At 41.2% G+C, this 21,883-nt stretch overlaps 1 protein-coding gene and 1 long non-coding RNA gene across 4 annotated transcripts in view; both read left to right on the forward strand.

The window, feature by feature from the left end:
- Positions 1-21,883, forward strand: part of LOC122667730 (serine/threonine-protein kinase tricornered) — a 62,548-nt gene that overhangs the window by 19,007 nt on the left and 21,658 nt on the right. For all 3 annotated transcript variants that reach the window (XM_043864126.1, XM_043864125.1, XM_043864127.1), the window contains exons 7-10: positions 9,284-9,368; positions 11,157-11,288; positions 11,374-11,487; positions 12,025-12,072. In XM_043864126.1, the coding sequence (XP_043720061.1) occupies positions 9,284-9,368; positions 11,157-11,288; positions 11,374-11,487; positions 12,025-12,072 (379 nt within the window). The remainder of the gene's footprint in view (positions 1-9,283; positions 9,369-11,156; positions 11,289-11,373; positions 11,488-12,024; positions 12,073-21,883) is intronic.
- LOC122667732 lies at positions 18,957-19,382 on the forward strand. Its single transcript, XR_006333847.1, has 2 exons — positions 18,957-19,083; positions 19,279-19,382. It is a non-coding gene; the product is annotated as an uncharacterized LOC122667732 (long non-coding RNA).

A 21,883-nucleotide genomic window follows, 5' to 3' on the forward strand; every position in this document is an offset into this window, starting at 1 on the left:
ATTGGTGGTTTCTTTTCACTTGCAAGAATTTGGTTTTTCACTAATTGAAGGTCAGAGTCTAATCCAGATAAAAATTTTGCAACAAGGCATTCAGCATGTTGAGCTTTACGGACTTCAATATCTGTAGAGAGAAGTTGGTACACATTGAGTTCTTCCCACATGCCTTTCAAGGAACAATAGTAGTCATAGATTTTCCATTCTGCTTGAAGGAAAAGAACTTTTCATATAAGTCATACCTTGGACATGTTCTTATCCTCAGAATAAGTTTCCTTGAGGTCATCTGATGCAGATCCAAGTATCCGCAAGAAGAAGAATCAGCCCTAAGATTAGGACCGAGTGTTGGAGCCTTAGTTTAATTCCATATTTAGTTTATTTTTCAGTTAATTATGAACTTAAATTGAACCGGTTCAGATCATGGTTCAATTTAAGTGAATTAATCCTATTGGATGTTAGGGGATTTAATCCCATTGGTTGTTAGGGAATATTTTAAATTAAGTGTCCCACCCCTTCCACGATTTATGTGAGGCCTGGATTCATATTCGTAATAGGATTTGGGCCTTAGGCCATATTATAAAATAATTAAATCATGGGAGGCTCCCCCATAATTCAAATTTCAGAAAATTAAACTTGTTTGCTTGCTGCCATTGTTGCTGCTGCTTTGCTCCTTTGAGAGTGTGCCTTGTGAGTAATATCAAGGTGAAGGGACTGGTGGATCTCCAGTTGACTCCTTGCGTCTTGTAGACCGGGAGGATCTTCTTCTCAACTCCTTGCATCTTGTAGATCAGGAGAAGCCATCTTCAATCTTCAAAGCTGTTGCCATTGAAGATTCAGTTTTCAAGTAAGTAGTTTTATAATACCGCATTTACCCTTCTTCTTCTAATCTTCCAACCTAAGCCTATAAACCCCCATTATCAATTTATCATCTCCCCCATAATCCCCATTGATCCATATTAACCCTAGGCATTCATTGACCTGTCCAGCTCAATTCCACCATCAGTTTTCATCATAGTTGTCATGGCGTCGCCATGGCGTCCTGGCGCTGGAGAAGGTTGCATGGCGACCTATGCCATGGCGTCCCTCTTCGATTTCTTCTTCCTGTCTTCGATTTCTTCTTCCCTCTTCGATTTCTTCTTTCCCTCTTCAATTTCTTCTTTCCCTCTTTGATTTCTTCTTCGATTTCTGAATTATCTTCTTAAAACTTGAGAAACAATAGAGAAAAAATAAAACATGGCTTGAGTATACATCTATTAAAACATTAAAAATAGAGAAAATAAAAAATAAAACATGGCCGACATGCTCGCCATGGCAACGAAATGGCGGGCGACATGTCGATATATCGACGTGACACCCCTCCACCGATTTGGATCGCCGTGACGCCGTGACAACTATGGTTTTCATTCATATTGTATCCACAGTACCTCCACAGCCTTCCCTACACTCGATCCTAGTCTCTACCCCAAACCATCAACTAAACCCTAATCCCCCTCAACCTCCATTAAAGCCCTAAACCCTAAAAACCTGCTCAGACCAATCTAGCCATGAAAACTGTTGAAATAGGTGGTTATAAGGTTATAAGGATATGTCTTTGTACCTGGGTTATTTTTGTTCTTCAGTATTTCGGTCAGATGTAATGGCAGTTTTGTCCTAAGTTTTATTTTCTATTATGATTATATATGATATTGGGTGACTTACGATAGAACATTCTGTTCTACCACAGGTCCCCCTCTCTTTGGGATTTGCACTCTCTTCTTCTTCTTCTCTCGTTTCTTCTCCTCTCTCTAATCTGATTGTCTAGTTTCTGATATTATAACATTGTATCAGAGCTTGTTTAATCAGATTGGAGTATTCCCCACGATCCTATTCTGATTTCCCTTTATCGATTTTTGCTTGTGGTGTGCAGCCACCAGTAGCTGCCCGTTCTATGATGTAATTCCACTCCTTTGAAGAATTAATGGGGGTGATTCCTATGTTTATCTACCATATTTGATGACTGCTTGGAGTTCTCCCTCAAACATTCTTGAAGGCTGCTGAAATCGATGTCAGGACAAAACCCTGACAATAATCGACTTTCTCTGTGAAAGTTTTTTTTTGAAGTTTTGTGGTTCCGGCCTACTTCTACATGGTGTTTAGTACTTCTAGGGGTTCTTGCAACCTGGTTTGACTGGTGGTGATGCTTATTTGAAGATCTCCTGCCTCTTCACAGAAACCCTGAGATCGATTCTGATTTGTTCCTTGCCTTGGCTGCCTCTGTCGAGTGTGGAGTTGCTGCAGTCGATTACTGTTTTTCTGGCTGCGGATTAGTCATCCTTTATTATCACCTGCTATTATTAGTTGTTGCTTCTCTACTTCTCTTGCTTCAGAATCGATTACCCTGAGTGCTTGTTGATTTCTTTGAAGTGTATCTACTATGGCTGATTCAAAGACCCTCCACGACAATATCAATGTTCAGATTACCTCCATAAAGTTGAAGGGGAATTCCAACTACTTATTGTGGGCGCAGGCTGTTCGGGTTTACATTATAGCTAAGGACAAGCTTAGCTACATTACCTCTCCTCCTCCTGAACTTGACTCTAAGGATTACAACACTTGGAATAAGGAGAATGCTATTATCTTAATTTGGTTATGGAACAACATGGAGCTGGATATTGCTGCGAATGTTATGTTCCACACCACGACAAAGGGAGTTTGGGATGACCTCAAGGAGACATGCTCCCAAGAGAAGAGTATGACACATATCTTCGAACTCTATGAGAAATTGTTTCAGTTTCAGCAGTCAGACAAGTCTCTCCAAGACTATTACAATGCCTTTGAGGGGATGGTTGAAGAGTTAAATCTTTCCTAGCCTCTAACTACTGACATTGAAAAGTTGAAGGCTCAAAGAAACGAATTTTTCGTCTCTAAATTTCTGGCTGCTTTGAATCCTAGGCTCAAGGCTGTTAAAGGACATCTACTTGCCGGTGAATCCGTCCCTACCTTGAATGACACCTTTTCTAGACTGCAGCGTATTGACTCTCCTAGCTCCAAGCCTGAAACTAACCCCAAGAAAAATTCTGCTTTCACTACTACTAGAGGCCGTGGTTCAGGGGGAGGAAGTGGATTTGGTGGTCGTAATTTTGGAAGACAGCATATTGATAAAGCAGCCTGATTGTGTTCTTATTATGGGAAGACAAATCACACTATTGACACATGCTGGTCTAAGCATGGGAAACCCGAATGGGCTCAAAACTTGGCCAATCATGCTGCTTTTGAAGATGGTTCTAATTTTGTTACACCTAGTGATACTAAGGCTGGTTCGACCGTTGGAGATTCTTCTACCAACATCCGTGATGAGATGCAACAACTCATGCGTCGCATCAAGAGTTTGGAATCATCCACTTCCACTTCTGGGGCTTCCACCACCGCTGCCACATTAGCTCATGCAGGTACTCCTGCTGCTCTCTTTTCCACTACTTCCACATCCTGGATCATTGATTTGGGGGCTTCGGCTCACATGACTGGTAAGTCATTTGTCTTTAGTTCTATACCCACTAGCTCTCACACCCCTCCTGTTATTGTGGCCAATGGTTCCTCTACTCCTGTTACCGGACATGGTACTGTTTCTCTTAATTCTAATATTTCTCTTTCATCTGTCTTACATGTTCCCCAGTTTCCATTAAGCCTTCTTTCTATTAGTCAACTTACTAAAAATCTGAATTGTTCTGTAACCTTCTTCCCTTCTTACTGTGTTTTTCAGGATCTTCACACGAGGAAGACGATTGGTGGAGGGTGTGAGAAAGATGGACTATATTATTTGAATGGTGCTGCCCCGTCTGCTCTAGCTGCAGTTACTACTGTTGGTGGAGAGTCTCCGTTTTGATGGCATTGTAGGCTAGGACATTTATCTTTGTCTAGGTTAAAAGTTGTTTTTTCCCAGTTTAAGACTTTAAATAAATTAGAATGTGAGGGCTGCGAGTTGGGTAAGCATCATCGTGCTACTTTCCCCTCTCGTCCTATGCCCCGTAGTACTACTTTATTTTCCTTAGTGCATTTAGATGTGTGGGGTCCTTGTCGTGTAAGCAATAGACATGGTTTTCGTTATTTTGTCACTTTTGTGGATGATTATTCCAGGACTACTTGGTTGTACCTTTTAAAGGATAGATCAGAATTTTTAAATGTGTTTCAAAATTTTTTCAATGAAATAAAGACCCAGTTTAATGCTTCTATTAAAATTTTTAGGTCTAATAATGCTTTGGAGTTTGTTCAAACTGAGATTTCAACTTTTTGTGTTACTAACGGAATGATTCATCAAACTAGTTGTTCCTATACTCCTCAACAGAATGGGGGTAGTGGAACGGAAAATAGGCACTTACTTGAAGTTGCCAGGGCCCTCATGTTGCATATGCAGGTGCCCAAACATTTTTGGTGTGATGCAGTTCTAACTGCATGTTTCTTGACTAACCAAATGCCATCTTCTGTTCTTGGTGACAAGTCACTTTTTTCTATTTTGTTTCCCGGTGTTTCTAGTTTTAGCTTGCGTCCTCGAGTGTTTGGGTGTGTTTGCTTTGTTCATAATCTCCATCTCCATGGTGATAAGTTGGACCCTCGGTCAACCAAGTGTATCTTCTTGGGTTACTCTAGGACCCAGAAGGGATATAGGTGCTATGACCCTCTCACTCGAAGGCAATTTGTGAGTGCGGATGTCACGTTCTTCGAAGGTACATATTTTTCTGATCAGCCCACTGTGTCCAATGATCCATTAGCTGTGTCCGACCCTCCTCCTATTCCTGCCATTGTTCCTATGTCTACTCCTCCACACAGGTGTACCGGCGCAAGAAGCACATTGGGCAGCTCCATACAAATCAGACTGGCCCTTTTGCATCACTTCCTGTACCTTAACCTCTGGTGGAGATCCAGTCTAACCTTCTTTTCCTAACTTACTAGCTGATTCGGATCCTGATGACTTACCTATTGCCACTCAGAAAGAAAAACGTTCCTGCACTCACAAATCTTTAGTTACCTATCCTATTGAGAAGTTTGTCTCTTTATCCCATCTTCTATCTTATCCTCATAGTCTTGCCACCTCTTTGACTTCTTATACTGTTCCTCGCTCTCACACTGAGGCTCTTCATAACACTACTTGGAAAAAGGCCATGGATGTGGAAATGGATGCTTTACTGACTCGACATACATGGGAGTTGGTGGATTTACCTCTTGGTAAAGACCTAGTCAAGTGTCGGTGGGTGTACACTATTAAGTATCATTCTGATGGGTCTGTTGAGCGGCTCAAAGCCCGCTTGGTAGCTAAAGGGTACACCCAGACTTATGGCGTTGACTATTTTTAGAGCTTCTATCCTATGGCTAGGCTGAATTTTGTTCGCCTCATTATTTCTCTAGTTGTGAATTTTGATTGGTCCTTATACTAGTTAGATATCAAAAATGCTTTTCTTTATAGTGATCTACTTAAGGTGGTCTATATGGAGCAACCTCTAGGCTATGTTGCTCAGGGGGAGAATAGTGGACGTGTGTGTAGGCTGCATAAGGCTATTTATGGGCTGAAACAGTCTCCTCGAGCGTGGTTTGAGAAGTTTAGTTCAGTTGTGACTGATTTTGGTTTTACTCAGTGCTTTTCAGATCATTCTGTGTTTGTTCGTCGCCAAGGAGAGAAATTGGTTGTTCCTGTTATTTATGTTGATGACATTATTGTGTCAGGGAATGATGAGAGTGGGATCAAGGAGGTGAAAAAATTACTTCCAGCAACATTTTCAAACTAAAGATTTGGGCCAGCTTCACTAATTCTTTGGGATTGAGGTTATTCGAAGTAAAAACGGAACCAGCCTTTCCCAAAGGAAATACGTGTTAGACCTCTTGCCCAAAACTGGTATGCTTGCTGCCAAACCAGTAGATAGTCCTTTGGATCCTAATCACAAGTTTGGTTCTGATGATGGTGAGGGTCTTAAGGATGTTCATTCCTACAGAAGCTTAATTGGGAAGTTGTTGTATTTGACTGTCACTAGACCAGATATTTCTTATGTTGTTGGCGTTCTTAGCCAGTTTATGCAGTCTCCTTGTAAGTCTCATTGGGATGCAGCCGTTCAGATTCTTCTGTATTTGAAGGGGGGCCCTAGGAAGGGGCTGATTTATCGTTCAAATAACATATGGAGCTTGTTGCCTACTCTGATGCTGATTGGGTAGGTTCAGCTAGTGACCGTCAATCTACTACAGGGTATTGTACGTTTGTTAGGGGAAATCTGGTTACGTGGCGAAGCAAGAAGCAGACCACGGTTGCCAGATCCAGTGTTGAAGCAGAGTATAGAGCCATGGCCCATTCCACTGCAGAATTGATGTAGGCTAGGTCTCTCCTACTTGAGATGGGGTTTCCAGTTCCAACCTTGATGAAGATGTTTGTGACAACCAGGCAGCCATCTAAATTGCTAGTAATCCTGTCTTTCATGAGAGAACTAAGCATATAGAGGTGGATTGTCACTTTGTTCACAACGCCGTTTTGAAGAAGCTGGTTGAGAAACCGTTTGTCTCTTCATTTGATCAGATTGTTGATGTGTTCACAAAGTTCTTGTTTGCGCCTAGTTTTCGTTCTTGTTGTAACAAGCTGAGCATGGGTGATGTATATGCTCCAGCTTGAGGGGAAGTGTTGAAATAGGTGGTTATAAGGTTATAAGGGCATATAGGTCTTTGTACATGGGTTATTTGTGTTCTTTAGTATTTCGGTCAGATGTAAGGGCCGTTTTGTCCTAAGTTTTATTTTCTATTATGATTATATATGATATTGGGTGACTTGCGATTGAACATTCTGTTCTACCGCAGGTCCCCCCTCTCTTTGGGATTTGCACTCTCTTCTTCTTCTTCTCTCGTTTCTTCTCCTCTCTCTAATCTGATTGTCTAGTTTCTGATAATATAACAAAAACCTTCCCATATTATAACCCAACCTCCCCCTCACTATCCTTAGCACTCGACCTAAAGCCCTAGCCCAAACTCTCACTCTAAACCCTGAAACCTATTACCCTCTTCTCTCCCAAAACCCGAAACCCTAATTTTCTAATTTTTAAAATCCCACTCAAACATCTTCAAACCTAGTTCATTAGACTTCCGAAAAACCTGCCTAGCTTTACTAAATAAGATCCAACCCCATTTTCCTAAGCTTAACCCTAGTTTTGACCTAATTCCTCAAATCTGCCCCAATCGGCCTGCTGTTTTAGGAAGGCCCTGGTTATTGGCTCCTAGTAGATCTATCATCTATCTAGGACTACATTATCATCCTAGATGCCCTTAGCAGCATAGTTGTCAAGACATCGCCGTCACCTAGGCGTCCAAGCTCCCTTTGCTTGAAGGGCGCGTTGTTCGCTTAGGCAGCGCTAGTCGCCTTGGTTTTCCCCCCTCCACTGCCTTGGGTTGCCTAGCCGCCTTGACAACTATGCTTAGCAGTGGTATGAAACATCACATTAGAAGCCACAGAAAGCATAATATTGCTCTACAGCCAACAAAGTACCGTGGCATTTTCTGATGTCCATTCCGGATACTCAGTAGCAATTGTAGCAGGGGTGGCTTTGTCAGATAATCTATTTTCCTCCTGGCAATAATATAGATACTCTAACAGCTTGTGCCCAGATTAAGTAATTTGATGCACCATTGAGCTTAATACACGTGATTTGGATGTTGAAAGAGTCCACGGGAGGTTTGGAATCACCCATTATAGATGAAGAAGATCAGATATACGCAATGTCATAACCTGCAGTAAACAATAGCAATATGTATCAAATATCAAAACTTGAAGAAGGTAACCTGTAGCAGACACTGTTTGGTAGATCGACTAGATTCTGATTAGGCCACCAGATAACTGAACCATAGAATGATCTCTTCGATAGGTCTCTAAATTTTGACAGATATAGGCAATGAATGGGGGATAAAAACCCCACAATGTAAAAGCAATAACTCATCATCAGTAGCATGGACAGATATCACCAGCCGTTGGAGAAAAGCAATAACTCATCATCAGTATCATGGATCAGCCTCAATTAAAGGTCGAGTGGCCTTACCATATAAAGACCAGCTGGCTCGATGCAAAGAAGAATCAAATCTCAATTCTGCCCAGAGAAACAGAGTACCGCCAGCATTAGATGGAGAAAGGTTGATTCCAGTAGATGAAGAACTCCATGGATAGCCAGATGTAGATAGTAGATGTAATGAGACCTTAGTTCATCATCATATAATTAGCAACTAAGGTCTATACAGTATGCATGGCAGCGTAGCTGCGTAAGTGCTGCAACCCAACGAAAAATTCAAAGGACTATCAAAACAGAAATTGAGTGGTGTAAACTGATTAAATTTTCTCTGATACCATGTAGCAGAAGAGAATTAGATAACCAGTCTTCAAGAGAGAAGAACCGAGAGAGAAAGGGAGAAGGATCCTGTAAGTCTGGGACATGATAAGATTCAGTATCCCTTATCATGGTCCGGCTATAGACTTCATATTAAACTAACCTACTAAGAGTCTAATTCAATTACACAATTACAACTTACAACTTAAAGTCAATAACTAAACACATAAACATAAACCAACCTAAACTCTATTACTTAACACACCCACACACAAACTCTATCACTTAACACACGCACACACCATGATAGGGACACTCTCCTTATCGTGATTACACTTTAACTTTTTTTTTTTGGTTGAATGATTACACTTTAACTATACACACTAGATCATGGCCTCCAAAAGAATGAGACATTCCTGGAAGTACAATAGACACGCAAACTCCTAACAGCCAATCTTGGGTTTCAAATTCCATTTCCAGGTTGACTGCTCACGGAAAGTAGCCTCAATCCAAACATCAAGGATTCAACTCGTTTGTTGTTGAATAATTAATGCCAATAGGGCCTGACAATGCAAGTATGAGCCTGCCATCATGGTCTCTAAATACTGTACCAAGCTACCAATGTCTTTGTGTTCGGTATTTCTTTGCTAGAAATATACATAATTATACTTTGTTTGTAACAATTTCTTGGGCTAAACTTTTCCAAATGCATGATTGTTTCTTCTGGTTTAGTGCTTATGTTGTTGTTGTTGTTCATTGTTCTTAACTATCTTTGATAAAAGGAAACAAAAGAAAAAAAAATGTAGTTCTATACTCATTAATATAGAATAATATGTATTCTTTTTTTTGGGGGTGGGGATGGGGGAGGGGGATGCCAATGTGCATACTATGTGCAGAAAAGGCTGATGGCTAGTTACATGAGTGCTGTTTGTTTCTTTTTTACCAATGTTTACCCCATGGATGGATTGCAGGTGGTCACTAGGTGCAATAATGTACGAGATGCTTGTTGGTTATCCCCCATTTTACTCTGATGACCCAATAACCACATGCAGAAAGGTGAACTGACTGTTTACGTTAGTTTGTTATGTCTATCAAGCCAATTCAGTTGATTTAATGCAATTTCCATATTATATTATTCTATTTGATGTTAGAGTTCCTTTATTTGTTCTATGCCACTTCTATGTAGTCTAGTATTCTGCTGCTTTTGTATTTCTGGTCCAAGCCTGGGTAAAACAGAAGGTTTGGAGCATCAGGTTAACTGCTGCCAGCTGAGCAAACCCCTTAAGCATGAATCCTAAATATTCACATTTTAATTAGAGTAGAATGGCATAGCTGACCCAATTTGATTTTGATAAGGCTTAGTTGAGTTGATTTAAGTACTCATCATTATTTATCTGATTTTATTCTCTGTTGTTAACTTCATAACTAACTGTGATATTATTACCTATCAAGTGATAAACAATTTGACACGGACATTACTAGAGGAGGCTGACATTGTGTGAGAACTTAGAATTGAAATTGGGTTTCTGGGAAAAAGCTAAGTCAAAATGAAATTTACTTACTTGAACAACATATTATATTCTGGAAACAGCCTGTGCGAAAGCAGGGGTAAGGCTGCGTACATTATGACCCTCCCCAGACTCTACAATGGCGGGAGCCTCGTGCACTGGGTACGCCCTTTTGAACAACAGATTATATACCAGGGCAAGTTCTCACGGCCTCCAGAAAACTGATGGCATCAACATCATACAAGGCATGTTTAATGGCCTGCGTAAATCCTGGTCCTTTCCACCCTAATCATTGTTTTGCTTCGATATAGTGGTGGTTATGGATCACAGGTGTCCCCAGGATCTTGCAATAGCAGTGTATTAATATGGCTACTGAAGCTCCTGTGTTTTGAAGGTATTCGAAGCAATTCTGTTTTTGTATGCAACGGAGAGAGATTCTGTTAACAGTAAAATCTATTGGCAATCTCTGTGCTATGATTTTACCGATAAGGTGCAGCTGTGCTTCTTGAGACTTGGATAGTCAGATGTATGATCTCAGCAGGGCTACTCCTTAGTTCTTGCAACCTAGCAGAGCTTGTACTTGTCTAGCCTGAGAAAGCTTTTATTCCACCAGGATATATACATCTGAATCTTAATGCGATTTGTTTGAATATATAAAGGGAGAGGAACCAGCATGGCTTTGAAGTTTATTACTCTCCATGGGAGCATGTAATGTAGAGGTTAAAGTTCCACTGCTCTTTTGGTTCTCCATCCCATAAGAGTTTATTAATGTAATTGGTTGAGCATTATTCGTGGTAACTCAAGCATACCTTGGACATTTGTTTTTATAGCCTCAATTTATGTAGGTATACAAGTCTCTATTATTGCGAACACAATTTTTGTTTGGGGAGGCCTGGAGTAGCCAATTCACGAGGCCCATATCAATCATTTGTAAGGTTCAAAGGAAGGTGCATATCTAATTAATTTCAACTAATTGAGCTATGGGACCCTTTAGCATATTTATTTTTGTCTACTCTTGTGCACTGAAGTATGAACTAACGTGCATCATAAATATCCTGTTCTAGGTTAATTATTGATTCTGAAACGAAATTCAAGTTTTGTTAAGAATGTACAATAACATTAAATGTTCCATATAAGTCTTGCCGTTGGCTATAATACATCTTCATCAGTTGTTTTTCTTCTGTTTAGATTTATATATGATGTAGGAATCTTTCTGTTTATTGGTTTATTGTTTTCTTGCAAATGTATTCCTTGTTCATTGCTTAATTCAGCAACTTCCTGTGGTCAAAACATATGTTTATGTTTGCTTGACATTTTTGCTTTTAATGTTTGCCAGATTGTGCATTGGAGAAGTCACTTAAAATTTCCCGAAGAGGCAAGGTTGACCCCTGAGGCAAAGGATCTTATCTGTAGATTGCTATGTGATGTTGAACATAGGTTAGGTACTGGAGGGGTGGATCAAATAAAAGTATGTTCTTGATCTTAGTGTATCCTTCCTCTCTTTCTATTCAACTACTTTTTTCACTCAAGTTTCACTGTTTTGAGTGATTCAGGCTCATCCTTGGTTTAAAGATGTTGTATGGGACAAACTCTACGAAATGGAGGCAGCATTTAAACCAGAGGTCAACGGGGAGCTAGATACTCGAAATTTCCTGAAGTTTGATGAAGTATGGCACTAAGAATTGGGTGTTTGTTATTTTTCAGTTAAATGCTGTTGCATTTGCATTTTTCATTTGCCTGATATTAAGGATAAAGGCTGCAATATGTGTTCTGTGATCACCAAGCACCACATGAAATTGTATGTGAAGCATGGATTTGCATGTTTGTAGTCCAATGGTATAATCTCTAGCAAAAAATTGTCTATGCAAAAATCACTTGAAACTGAGGATGTTTTGTGTTTCCTCCAAATCTGGTTGGTTGTCATAATTTCTTCGTCAATTTTTGTGCCTTACATATTGTATGCTTCTCTTAGGAGAAGTGTTCAACCCTTCCTTGACCGAAGAGCACGCTAATGGGAATAAAAGCATATCCTTCTTAAAATATTACTCGTTTCATGAAGTTTATATGATTGTGTATGTGCTGGGAACTAGTTGGGTGATGCTGTCTCATTTTCTTTATGCCTTTTGATTGTTTTAATCTCTACTTTAAGATGATGCCTACATAAATCTGTTGACTAACTAGAAAGTCTTTGATTTATGTTGTAGCTCAATCCTCCGAGTGCTAAAAGAACTGGCTCTGGACACTCACGAAAGGTATGTAACAAATTATTTCTTGCTTCATTTTGGACTTTCATGCTTTAATGCATCTTCTTGTGTGTATTTTACCCATAGTTACACGATGAGGACTATGATTAGTCTATGTAGCAATATCAATGCTAATAAACCAGCAGTAATATGAAGTAAGAAGAAGAGAGGAGAAAGACGATGGAATAGAAAGAGAAGACTCTGCTTACTAGAAAACAGAATCGGTGGGTGTAATTACTGTTAACACTGAATGCTTGAGTGCCATAATCGATCACCCAGCCCCTTTATTTATAATAACCAGAATTACAACTTATTCCTACTCAAAGTAGGAATGCCCCCCTTACCTATTCCTATTAGGAATTCCCATTACAACTAAGAATCCCAAATAGAGATCGGTTAAGGGGAAAAAACACAGAAAAGGAAGAAAAAAAATAAAAGATAAAACCAATAAAACCAAAGGACTAAATTACCCCTATCGGGTAATTAAGCCTATCTCAACACTCCCCCTCAAGTTGGAGCAAAGATGTCGATCATGCCCAACTTGACTAGATTGGGTTGAAACAATTTCCCAGACAATCCCTTGGTGAAGATATCAGCAAGTTGATCAGCGGATGTCACAAAGGGAATACAAATCAGCCCATCTTCTAACTTCTCCTTGATGAAATGCCTATCCACCTCAACATGCTTGGTACGATCATGCTGTACTGGGTTGTGTGCTATGCTGATTGCAGCCTTGTTGTCGCAGTACAGCATCATAGGAAGACGAATAGGAACACCAAGATCTTGTAGCAAACCTCTAAGCCAGAGTAACTCACAAATACCTTGTGCCATAGCCCGAAACTCAACTTCGGCACTAGAACGAGCAATTACATTTTGCTTCTTGCTACGCCATGTGACAAGATTTCCACCTACAAAGGAGCAATACCCAGAAATAGACTTGCGATCCGCAGAACCAGCCCAATCAGCATCAGTGTAAGCCTCTATCCGTAGGTGACCATGTGCAGATAGAAGAATTCCTTTTCCAGGAGCCGACTTCAAATAGTGCAAAATACGAAGAACAACCTCCATATGAGAAGAGTAGGGATCATGCATAAACTGACTCACAGTACTCACGGCGATAGCAATGTCAGGACGAGTGTGTTAGAGATAAATCAGCTTCCCTACAAGTCTTTGGTACCAGCCTTTATCAACTGGCTCACCCTCTTTTTCCTTGAGTCAAACAGTAGGATCCATAGGAGTATTTGAAGGATGGCAGCCTAACAACCCCGTTTCAGTCAATAAGTCTAGGACATACTTCCTTTGGGAGAGAAAAATGCCCTTAGAAGATCTGGCCACTTCAATCCCAAGAAAGTATCGTAGTTTCCTTAGATCTTTAATCTCAAATTCTTGTCCAAGGAAGGTCTTCAACCGTCTGATCTCATCACCATCATTGCCAGTAACCACCATGTCATCAATGTAGACTATAAGAATAGTGAGTTTTTCACCAACCCTCTTTATAAAGATTGTGTGATCAGCATTACTCTGCTTATAGCCCACAGAAATCATGGCCTTGTGGAACCAGCCAAACCATGCTCGTGGTGACTGCTTCAGCCCATATAGTGCACGCTTCAGCCTACACACTTCGTTTTTCAGCGGCAAGTGGGGCTTAGTCAAGTCGCGAGAAAACGGAGGGCGCGCTAGTGCGGTTCTGCTTGAGAGCGCTTGAGCGCGAAGGGCGAAAGCCTTAGCGCATCCGTTTTCTTTGCTACGTGCGCTAGCCTTTTTCAGCTGGCTCCTTGGTTTCTGTCACAAGAGAACCCTGGTGGAATGTCCATATACACTTCCTCATCCAATGTTCCATTTAGGAAGGCATTTTTTACATCTAACTGCTGCAAATCCCATCCAAGGTTGACTACACAAGATAATAACACACGAACAGTATTTAACTTTGCAACAGGAGCAAAGGTTTTTTGGTAATCAATGCCGTATGTCTGAATGAACCCCTTGGCCACGAGTCGTGCCTTATACCTATCCACAGTGCCATCCACCTTCTGTTTCACCACAAACACCCATTTACATCCAACGGTTTTCTTCCCAGGTGGAAGAACCACAAGCTCCCATGTGTTGTTTTTCTTCAAGGCCTCCATTTCTTTCATCATAGTTGCCTTCCACTTTCCATCTGATAGAGCTTCTTGCCAATTGTTAGGAATACGAACAGAAGAAAGAGAGGAAACAGAAGCACGAAAGGATGGGGAAAGGGAGTCATAAGAAACAACATGAGATATGGGATGCTGAGTGCAAGTCCTGACACCTTTGCGAAGAGCAATAGGTAATTCAGGAGAAGGAACATTACCAGGTGGAGAGGCAGGTTCTGGATCCGGGTTCAGCAATTGGATGGGTACTGGAGCAACAGTTGATTGAACTTGCTTATGTTTACTTCCATAGGTCTTCACATTACTGTCATCAATCCTCCTCTGAAATTCACTAATAGTCCTCTGGACAGGAGTCTGGACTAGGGTAGTTTGCTCCCCCTGAATAGAGATGGTCTCCCCCTGTATAGGGATCTCTCCCCTGACTCAGGGGAAGTACTAGGAGCAGGCCGAACTGGTTCAAACTCATTGTAAACAGACTGGAGTGGAGGTGGAGAGTCTATGGTCAGCACATCTTCACTAACACTCTCCCCCTGAAGGGCTGGAGGCACATAACAGGAAACACTTTCATGAAACACGACATCCATGCTGACCAAAGTCCGCCAGGATGGAGGGTAATAGCATTTGTACCCTTTCTGTGTAGCAGAGTAACCTAAGAAAATGCAGCGGAGACTACGTGGTTCAAGTTTACCAGGGGACCTTGTATCCCTGGCATAACTAACGCAGCCAAAGACCTTAGGGGGAACGATAAAGGAAGAAGAGCCAAGTAATAGCTCAACAGGGGGTCTGGAATTAAGAACCCGACTGGGCAGCCTATTAATCAAATAGGTTGCAGTAAGGACAACATCCCCCCAATAAAGGGAAGGGACATTGCGAGCAAACAGAAGAGCTTGGAGGTGTCAGTTTTTCCTCCAGCCACCCCATTTTGGGCGGGAGTATCAACACAGCTGGTCTGATGGAGGATTCCATGGGCAGCAAGATATTTTTGGAACTGACCTTCCATATACTCTGTCCCATTGTCATTCCTCAAAATTTGAAGTGTGGCATTAAATTGGGTCTTAACCAGCTGGTGAAAATGCTGAAAACATGAAAACACTTCATTTTTTGTGTGCATAAGGTAGACCCAAGTAAACCTAGAATAGCAGTCAATAAAGGTTATATACCACCGATGACCAAAAAGAGAAACTTTTCTACTAGGACCTCACACATCAGTATGAACAACATGAAATAAGGAAGAAGATCTTTTATTAGAAATGGGATAATTTGAACGTGTCTGTTTAGTCAAGACACAAGGCTCACAAAAGAAATCTTCCTTATTATAATCTTTAAATAATGCTGGAAATAAAGTGGATAAAGTACCTAAAGGGGGATGACCTAGTCTAGAGTGCCATTTATGTAATTCAAAAGAGAAAGATGCCGGGTAACAGAGCCTAGAAGGTAAAGCATGGGTAGATGCAGGGTTTCCATCAAGCAAGTACAATCCGCCATGCACTTTACCCGATCCAATCGTCTTCCCCGAGTCCAGTTCCTGAAAAACACAATGAGTGGGAAAAAAGGTTACTTTACAATTCAAAGATTTGGTGATACTGCTAATGGAAGAAGATTAGTGGTAAACTTGGGAATATGCAACACAGATGACAGTGTAAGAGAAGGAGAACAACCAATGGATCCTTTCCCTGAGATGGAGGAGAGGGACCCATCAGCAATTTTGACTTTATCTTTACCAGAAGCAGGAGAATATGTATTAAAGAGGCTGGAAGAACCTGTCATGTGATCAGTAGCACCGGAGTCGATGATCCAAGGAGTGGAGACTACTGATGCACAATGACCAGCAAAAGAAATACCTGTACGGGCAAAGAAGGAACCTGAATTGGCAGCAGATGTAGTAGAGGCAGCGGATGTGTTCAACAGACGCCGGAGAGCCTGGAGTTCTTCCTGGGAGAAACCAATGTCAGCAGTGGGAGTTGGAGCTACACTTTCAGTGTGATTGGCTTTGTTTTTAGGCTTAGCACGACCACGTTTGGCCTCAAAATCAGCAGGCTTCCCATGTAATTTCCAACACTGAGCCTTAGTGTGATATGGTTTGTGACAATGATCACACCTCACAGGCTCTTTAGCAGTAGCAGTAGCAGCAACACTATTAGAAGAAGTATCTGGGGTGGAGCCAGTAGTCTGTAAGGCTGATCTCTCAACTTTGGGAGTGATCATCATGGCAGCCCTTCGCGTCTCTTCACTGTCCTCTAAAGTGGGGAAAGGAACCCGACCAAGAACTTGCACCCGAATAGGATCATAAACATCATTAAGGCCAGCCAGGAAATCATAGACCCGAAACTGATCAACATAAGAGTGATAGGCAATAATGTCAGTAGTAGTAGTAGGTTGAAACCGAGCATAGTGATCCAATTGCTGCCATAAACACTTGAGGGCAGCATAGTATTTAGTGACAGACATCTCCTTCTGAGTAGTATTTTGGAGTGTCTTCCTGATTTCATAAACCTAAGCACCACTATCTGAACAACCATAAGTTCCCTTGACAGCAGTCCATATCTGAGTAGCAGTGTCAAGGAGTAGATACTGACTGGAGAGGTCAATGGTCATAGAATTCAAAACAAATGACATCACCATAGCATCGTTGGCAGCCCATTTAGTACGGGCAGCACCTTCTTCAGTAGGCTGTTTGGTGGTGCCAGTGAGATGTCCAGTGAGTCCCCTACCAGCCACGGTCAAGGATAGTGATCTGGCCCAAATCAAATAATTCGTACCATCAAGCTTAATGGCAGCAGCATAGGGAAGAAAGTCATTCCTAGTCTGACCATCTCCTCCTGAAGTAGCAATAGTCATCTTTGAGTCACCCATAATTCAGCTAGGCAGAAATCGATCCACTAATTTGAAAAAAATAGATCTTCAAAAAAAAACTGAATCGAGTGTGAAGGATGGGTTTTGAAGTTGCAGCACTTTCAGCCGTCAGAATAGGCTGAAAGATAGATCGAGTGATCCTCTAGTAGTGGGGAAGAAGTCCTTCAAAAATTAGCTCTTTCTGATGAGCCAATAAGAAACCCTAATTTAATAAAAAATTAGGTAAAAAACCTGTGTTTGGAGAATCCGCAGGTCTGGATCTGAATTATACTTGATCCAATTCTGCAGTCTTCAAATAGGGAAGGTATGCACCAATAATAGCAGCAAATAATCTCCAAAAAAAAAAGGAAAGATCAATCTTCAAGTGTAGGAAGAACTCGATCTTCAAGAATGGAGGAGATCTGCCGGCAGAATTAGGTCATACCAATAATCTTCAGTCTTCAATGAGGTGAGATTGAGGGCAGCATCTAAATCTTCATCAGATCACCTCACAGTTGCTGCCCTGAATGAGAGAGAGGAGCCGAGAGTGGTGGAGAAGAGAAAACCAGAAACCGTGGAGAGGGGAAAGTGAAAAATAAAAAACAAAAAACTGAGAAAGCTGCTCTTTAGATCAGAATTGGCTCTGATACCATGTTAACAGCCCTTAGAACTGCATGCTTGAGTGCCATAATCGATCACCCAGCCCCTTTATTTATAATAACCAGAATTACAACTTATTCCTACTCAAAGTAGGAATGCCCCCCTTACCTATTCCTATTAGGAATTCCCATTACAACTAGGAATCCCAAATAGAGATCGGTTAAGGGGAAAAAACACAGAAAAGGAAATAAAAATAAAAGATAAAACCAATAAAACCAAAGGACTAAATTACCTCTATCGGGTAGTTTAGCCTATCTCAACAATTACCCATCTCTTGATCATATATATATTTGAAGATTACAGCATACAATCTTATGTATAAAAGGAGACTAAATTAGACAAGAAATAGGACACAAACCTATCTAGAAACTACTAAGAAAGACAACCACAAGTAAGATGTACCGCCATCTACGCTTGAGTGTGTACATGACACATATATACCCCCACGGTACATATGGGTCATGTGCCCCTTCGAACTTAAATAGGGAGGCTACTTTTAACACTCCCCCCTAAGTTGAGCATATAGGTCACCCATGCCCAGCTTGGAACAATTCTTACGGAAGGCGGGTCCAAAGAGAGGCTTAGTAAACATATCACCAAGCTGATCAGCAGAGGAGACAAAAGGTGTAACGATGAGCTTTTTCATGACAGCACTCCGCACAAAATGACCGTCAACTTTGATGTGCTTTGTCCTTTCGTGAAACACCGGGTTGCTGGCGATGTAAATAGCAGCTTCATTGTCATAGAACATTTTCATAGGCTGAGTGATTGGGAAACCTAACTCTTGCAGTAGAGACTTTAACCACATCAACTAGCTGCAGTGTGAGCCATAGCTCTATACTCAGCTCAGCACTGAACCGAGCCACAGTGGTTTGCTTAGCTATACCATGTGACTAGATTACCACCAACAAATGTGCAAAACCCGGTAGTAGATCTCCTGTCCCCATCAGAACCAGCCCGTCAAAAGTAGCTGAAATCTGGATCGAGTAGACTTGCGTTGTTGGATAGGACATACCCTCAACCTTCAAAATATTACTAAGATCAAGTGGTTAGATAGGAGATACCATCAGATCTCGATGACGAGAGAATAAGTTCCAGAACTGGAAACCGCAACTTGAGAAGGAACAGGAAATAGGACACAAACCTATCTAGAAACTACTAAGAAAGACAACCACAAGTAAGATGTACCGCCACTCTACACATGAGTGTGTACGTGACACATACGTACCCAAGGTTTGAAGTATCGGTATCAGGTATCGTATCGTATCGTATCGGAAAGGTGATTTTAAGAGACATATCATCTCGTATCAGAGAGACGCAAGATATGCTAGATTTGTATGGAAATGCTTAGGATATATGTAAAATACAATTTTGAAGCATAAAACATTATAAATAAGTAAAAAAAAGAGGGCATACCCAGTGCACGAGGCTCCCGCTACTATGGGGTCTGGGAGGGTCATAATGTACGCCGCCTTACCCCTGCTTTCGTAGAGAGGCTGTTTCCAAACTCAAACCTGTGACCACTTGGTCACAGTGGAGCAACCTTAACCGTTGCACCAAGGCCCGCCCTCTATAAAACACTATAAATAAGTAATATGTAACATATATCATGTATGAAAAGGAGAATGAAGTGACAAGACAAGGGCATTCAATTGATTATGTATACAGAATGAGGTTTCTTACATGTACTAATACTATTTTTAGGTATTGTATCGGTATCCTTAAGGATACAATACGTATTGGTTAGTATTGGCAGGTACGGAAGGATACTTTAACCTTGTATGTACCCACACGGTACATATGGGTCATTTACCCCTTACAACTTAAATAGGCAGACTACTTTTAACAGTCTAGATTCTAGTCCTTCTGATTCACGAGTATAGAAACGGATGTGAAACAGTTTTAACGAGATCCAACCTAATGTGGTTAGTGGATAGTTGTCTAGGTAGCATGATATGTCTTCCTGAAATTGTTTTGTTTTGAAGAAGTTGAAAATCTTTGGCAGTATTTCCAGAGGGTGAGTGTTGGGTCTGGTTGTAATGCTTATTGAAACAATATCAGAAACAAGCTACCTGTCGTACTCAAGATAGAGAAGGAGAGAGGAGAGGGAAGAAGAAGAAGAAGGAAAGAGATGTGCCGCTAGCCAAAGCAGGCTTCCGGTTTGGGGTAAATTCCTAACCATGAGCACAGCAGTGAATATATATTAAAAGTATAATAGGTGATGGACAAGTATACCCGCGGACTTAATTCATTACATAAAAACACTTAGAGTAAATTTCATGTACCTCCGCCCGAAAGTCTTACCATCCCCAACGATTTGAAAAAACAACCGCACCCCTATTCACTAACAGTGTTAACTTAAAAAAGACCCTTTTAACCCTGTTTTCTCCTCCTTCCCCCCTCTTTCTTGAAGACCTGCAACACCATGCAGCCAAAAACAGGGGGCAGTCGGCTCCCAAACTGCCAGCGAGCAATGGTCTTCCACCGGCGACCACAAGGCTGGCGCCATATGCCGCCAAATCTGAATGGCATCAGAGGTTGAGAGACAAAAAAATTCATCATGGGTTGCATCTGCATGAGGTGCTGCTGCATTATTTATGTGGTTCTGAACTATAGCCCAGGGAATAAGTGTACAGGAATAGGCTAGAATCTCAAAGAGAAAACAATAAGAACAGCTGCTAGCCTTTAATCAGACTAAGTTCCCCCTGAGAAACAGAGTAATTGACACCAGAAAGTACCCTTTAGAATGCAGATATTCTGCTATTTGAAAGTTTGAATTATTTCGTTTGCTGCTGTCCGAGCTAAAAGCCACTCCAGCAGCCACGGGCTATTGAATTGAGATCAAATGTCATTTAATTCTTCAAGAAAGCCTGAGAGTCACAGCATTTGCGTTTATGTTTTTAAACTAATTCCGGTGCAAGAACTGGAACTAGAATCGAGAGAGAGGAGAGGGAATGAAGGATACTCGGGCTGAAGTACCGCCCAGACACAGAGTTCGATGAATAGAGCTCTCAAGAACTGAAACAGGAAGTAGTAAGAAGAACAGAAGAAAGAAGGAAGAAGGATTTAATTAAGACAGGAATGAGGGGAGGAACTATTTTTACACTTGCAGCCATGGTTTTAGCCAGAGGAATACTTGTCATAGTTACATCCACAGGCTTTAAAACAGAAAAGAAACAGCAACCAAGGAATAAAAATCCATCACAGGAGAGTGGAGACAAAACACCTCTGCGCAGGAAGAAGAAAGGGCCCTGTTTTCACCAATTTCCAGCAACTGCAAGTGATGACAGTGTGTCATTGATAATCTTCATCAACATCCAAACCAGAACAGCAGCAGGAACCCAAGTTTTTCATTACATAATAGGGCAGCATAGGTGGCTTCGCACCTAGAAACCCTTCAGTGACTTTCAAAACAGAGAAGAGGGAATGTAGTATTCACTGATATAACAAGCTACCAGTCCTACTCAAGAGAGAAAAGAAGAAGGAAAGAGATGTGCCACTAGCCAAAGAAAGAGGCTCACAGTTTGGGGTAAATTCCTAACTGTGAGCACAGTAGTGAATATATATATTAAAACAATAATAGGGGATGGACAAGTATACCCCTGAACTTAAGGCATTACATAGAAACCCTTAGTAACTCAATGCATATACCCAAACTACCCTTATGATAGCACAACATAATAACACCATTCTCAACACTTATCATATAAGAAGAGGAGCTATCCAATCAGATCCAAATGGGCAAATGGTGGTGGTCTGTGGATGAAACTACTTTGTGCTTTTTGATGTTAATTTATATGGCTTCTTCTATAGAAGGAATGCCATTTTAGAGTTCACACATCATATTGTGTTGTAATATGGGTTCAAGGGTAAAATTGTCATAGGGGTAATATTGTCCTTGTACCTATTCCAGAATGTTCTTTCACATATTATAAATAAAGGATGGCTGTAGTCACTCTGACTCAAGCCAGTATTCACGGAATTCAACATGGCATCAATACCAAAAATATTCCGGGGATAGGGGAATTAGAAATTTTTTCCTTTTTTTCCTTTTTCTTTCTCTCTTCTTCTTCTTCGTGATTCTGCCCCAAGGACAGCCACCACCGCCAGCTCTTTCCCACCTTCCGCCCGCTACCGCCAGCCCTTTCCCACCTTTCGCTAGCCCCCACAGGCCACTCCACCACCTCCACCAGCCT

This window comes from Telopea speciosissima, chromosome 7 (genome assembly GCF_018873765.1).
Source record: "Telopea speciosissima isolate NSW1024214 ecotype Mountain lineage chromosome 7, Tspe_v1, whole genome shotgun sequence".
NCBI lineage: Eukaryota > Viridiplantae > Streptophyta > Magnoliopsida > Proteales > Proteaceae > Telopea > Telopea speciosissima.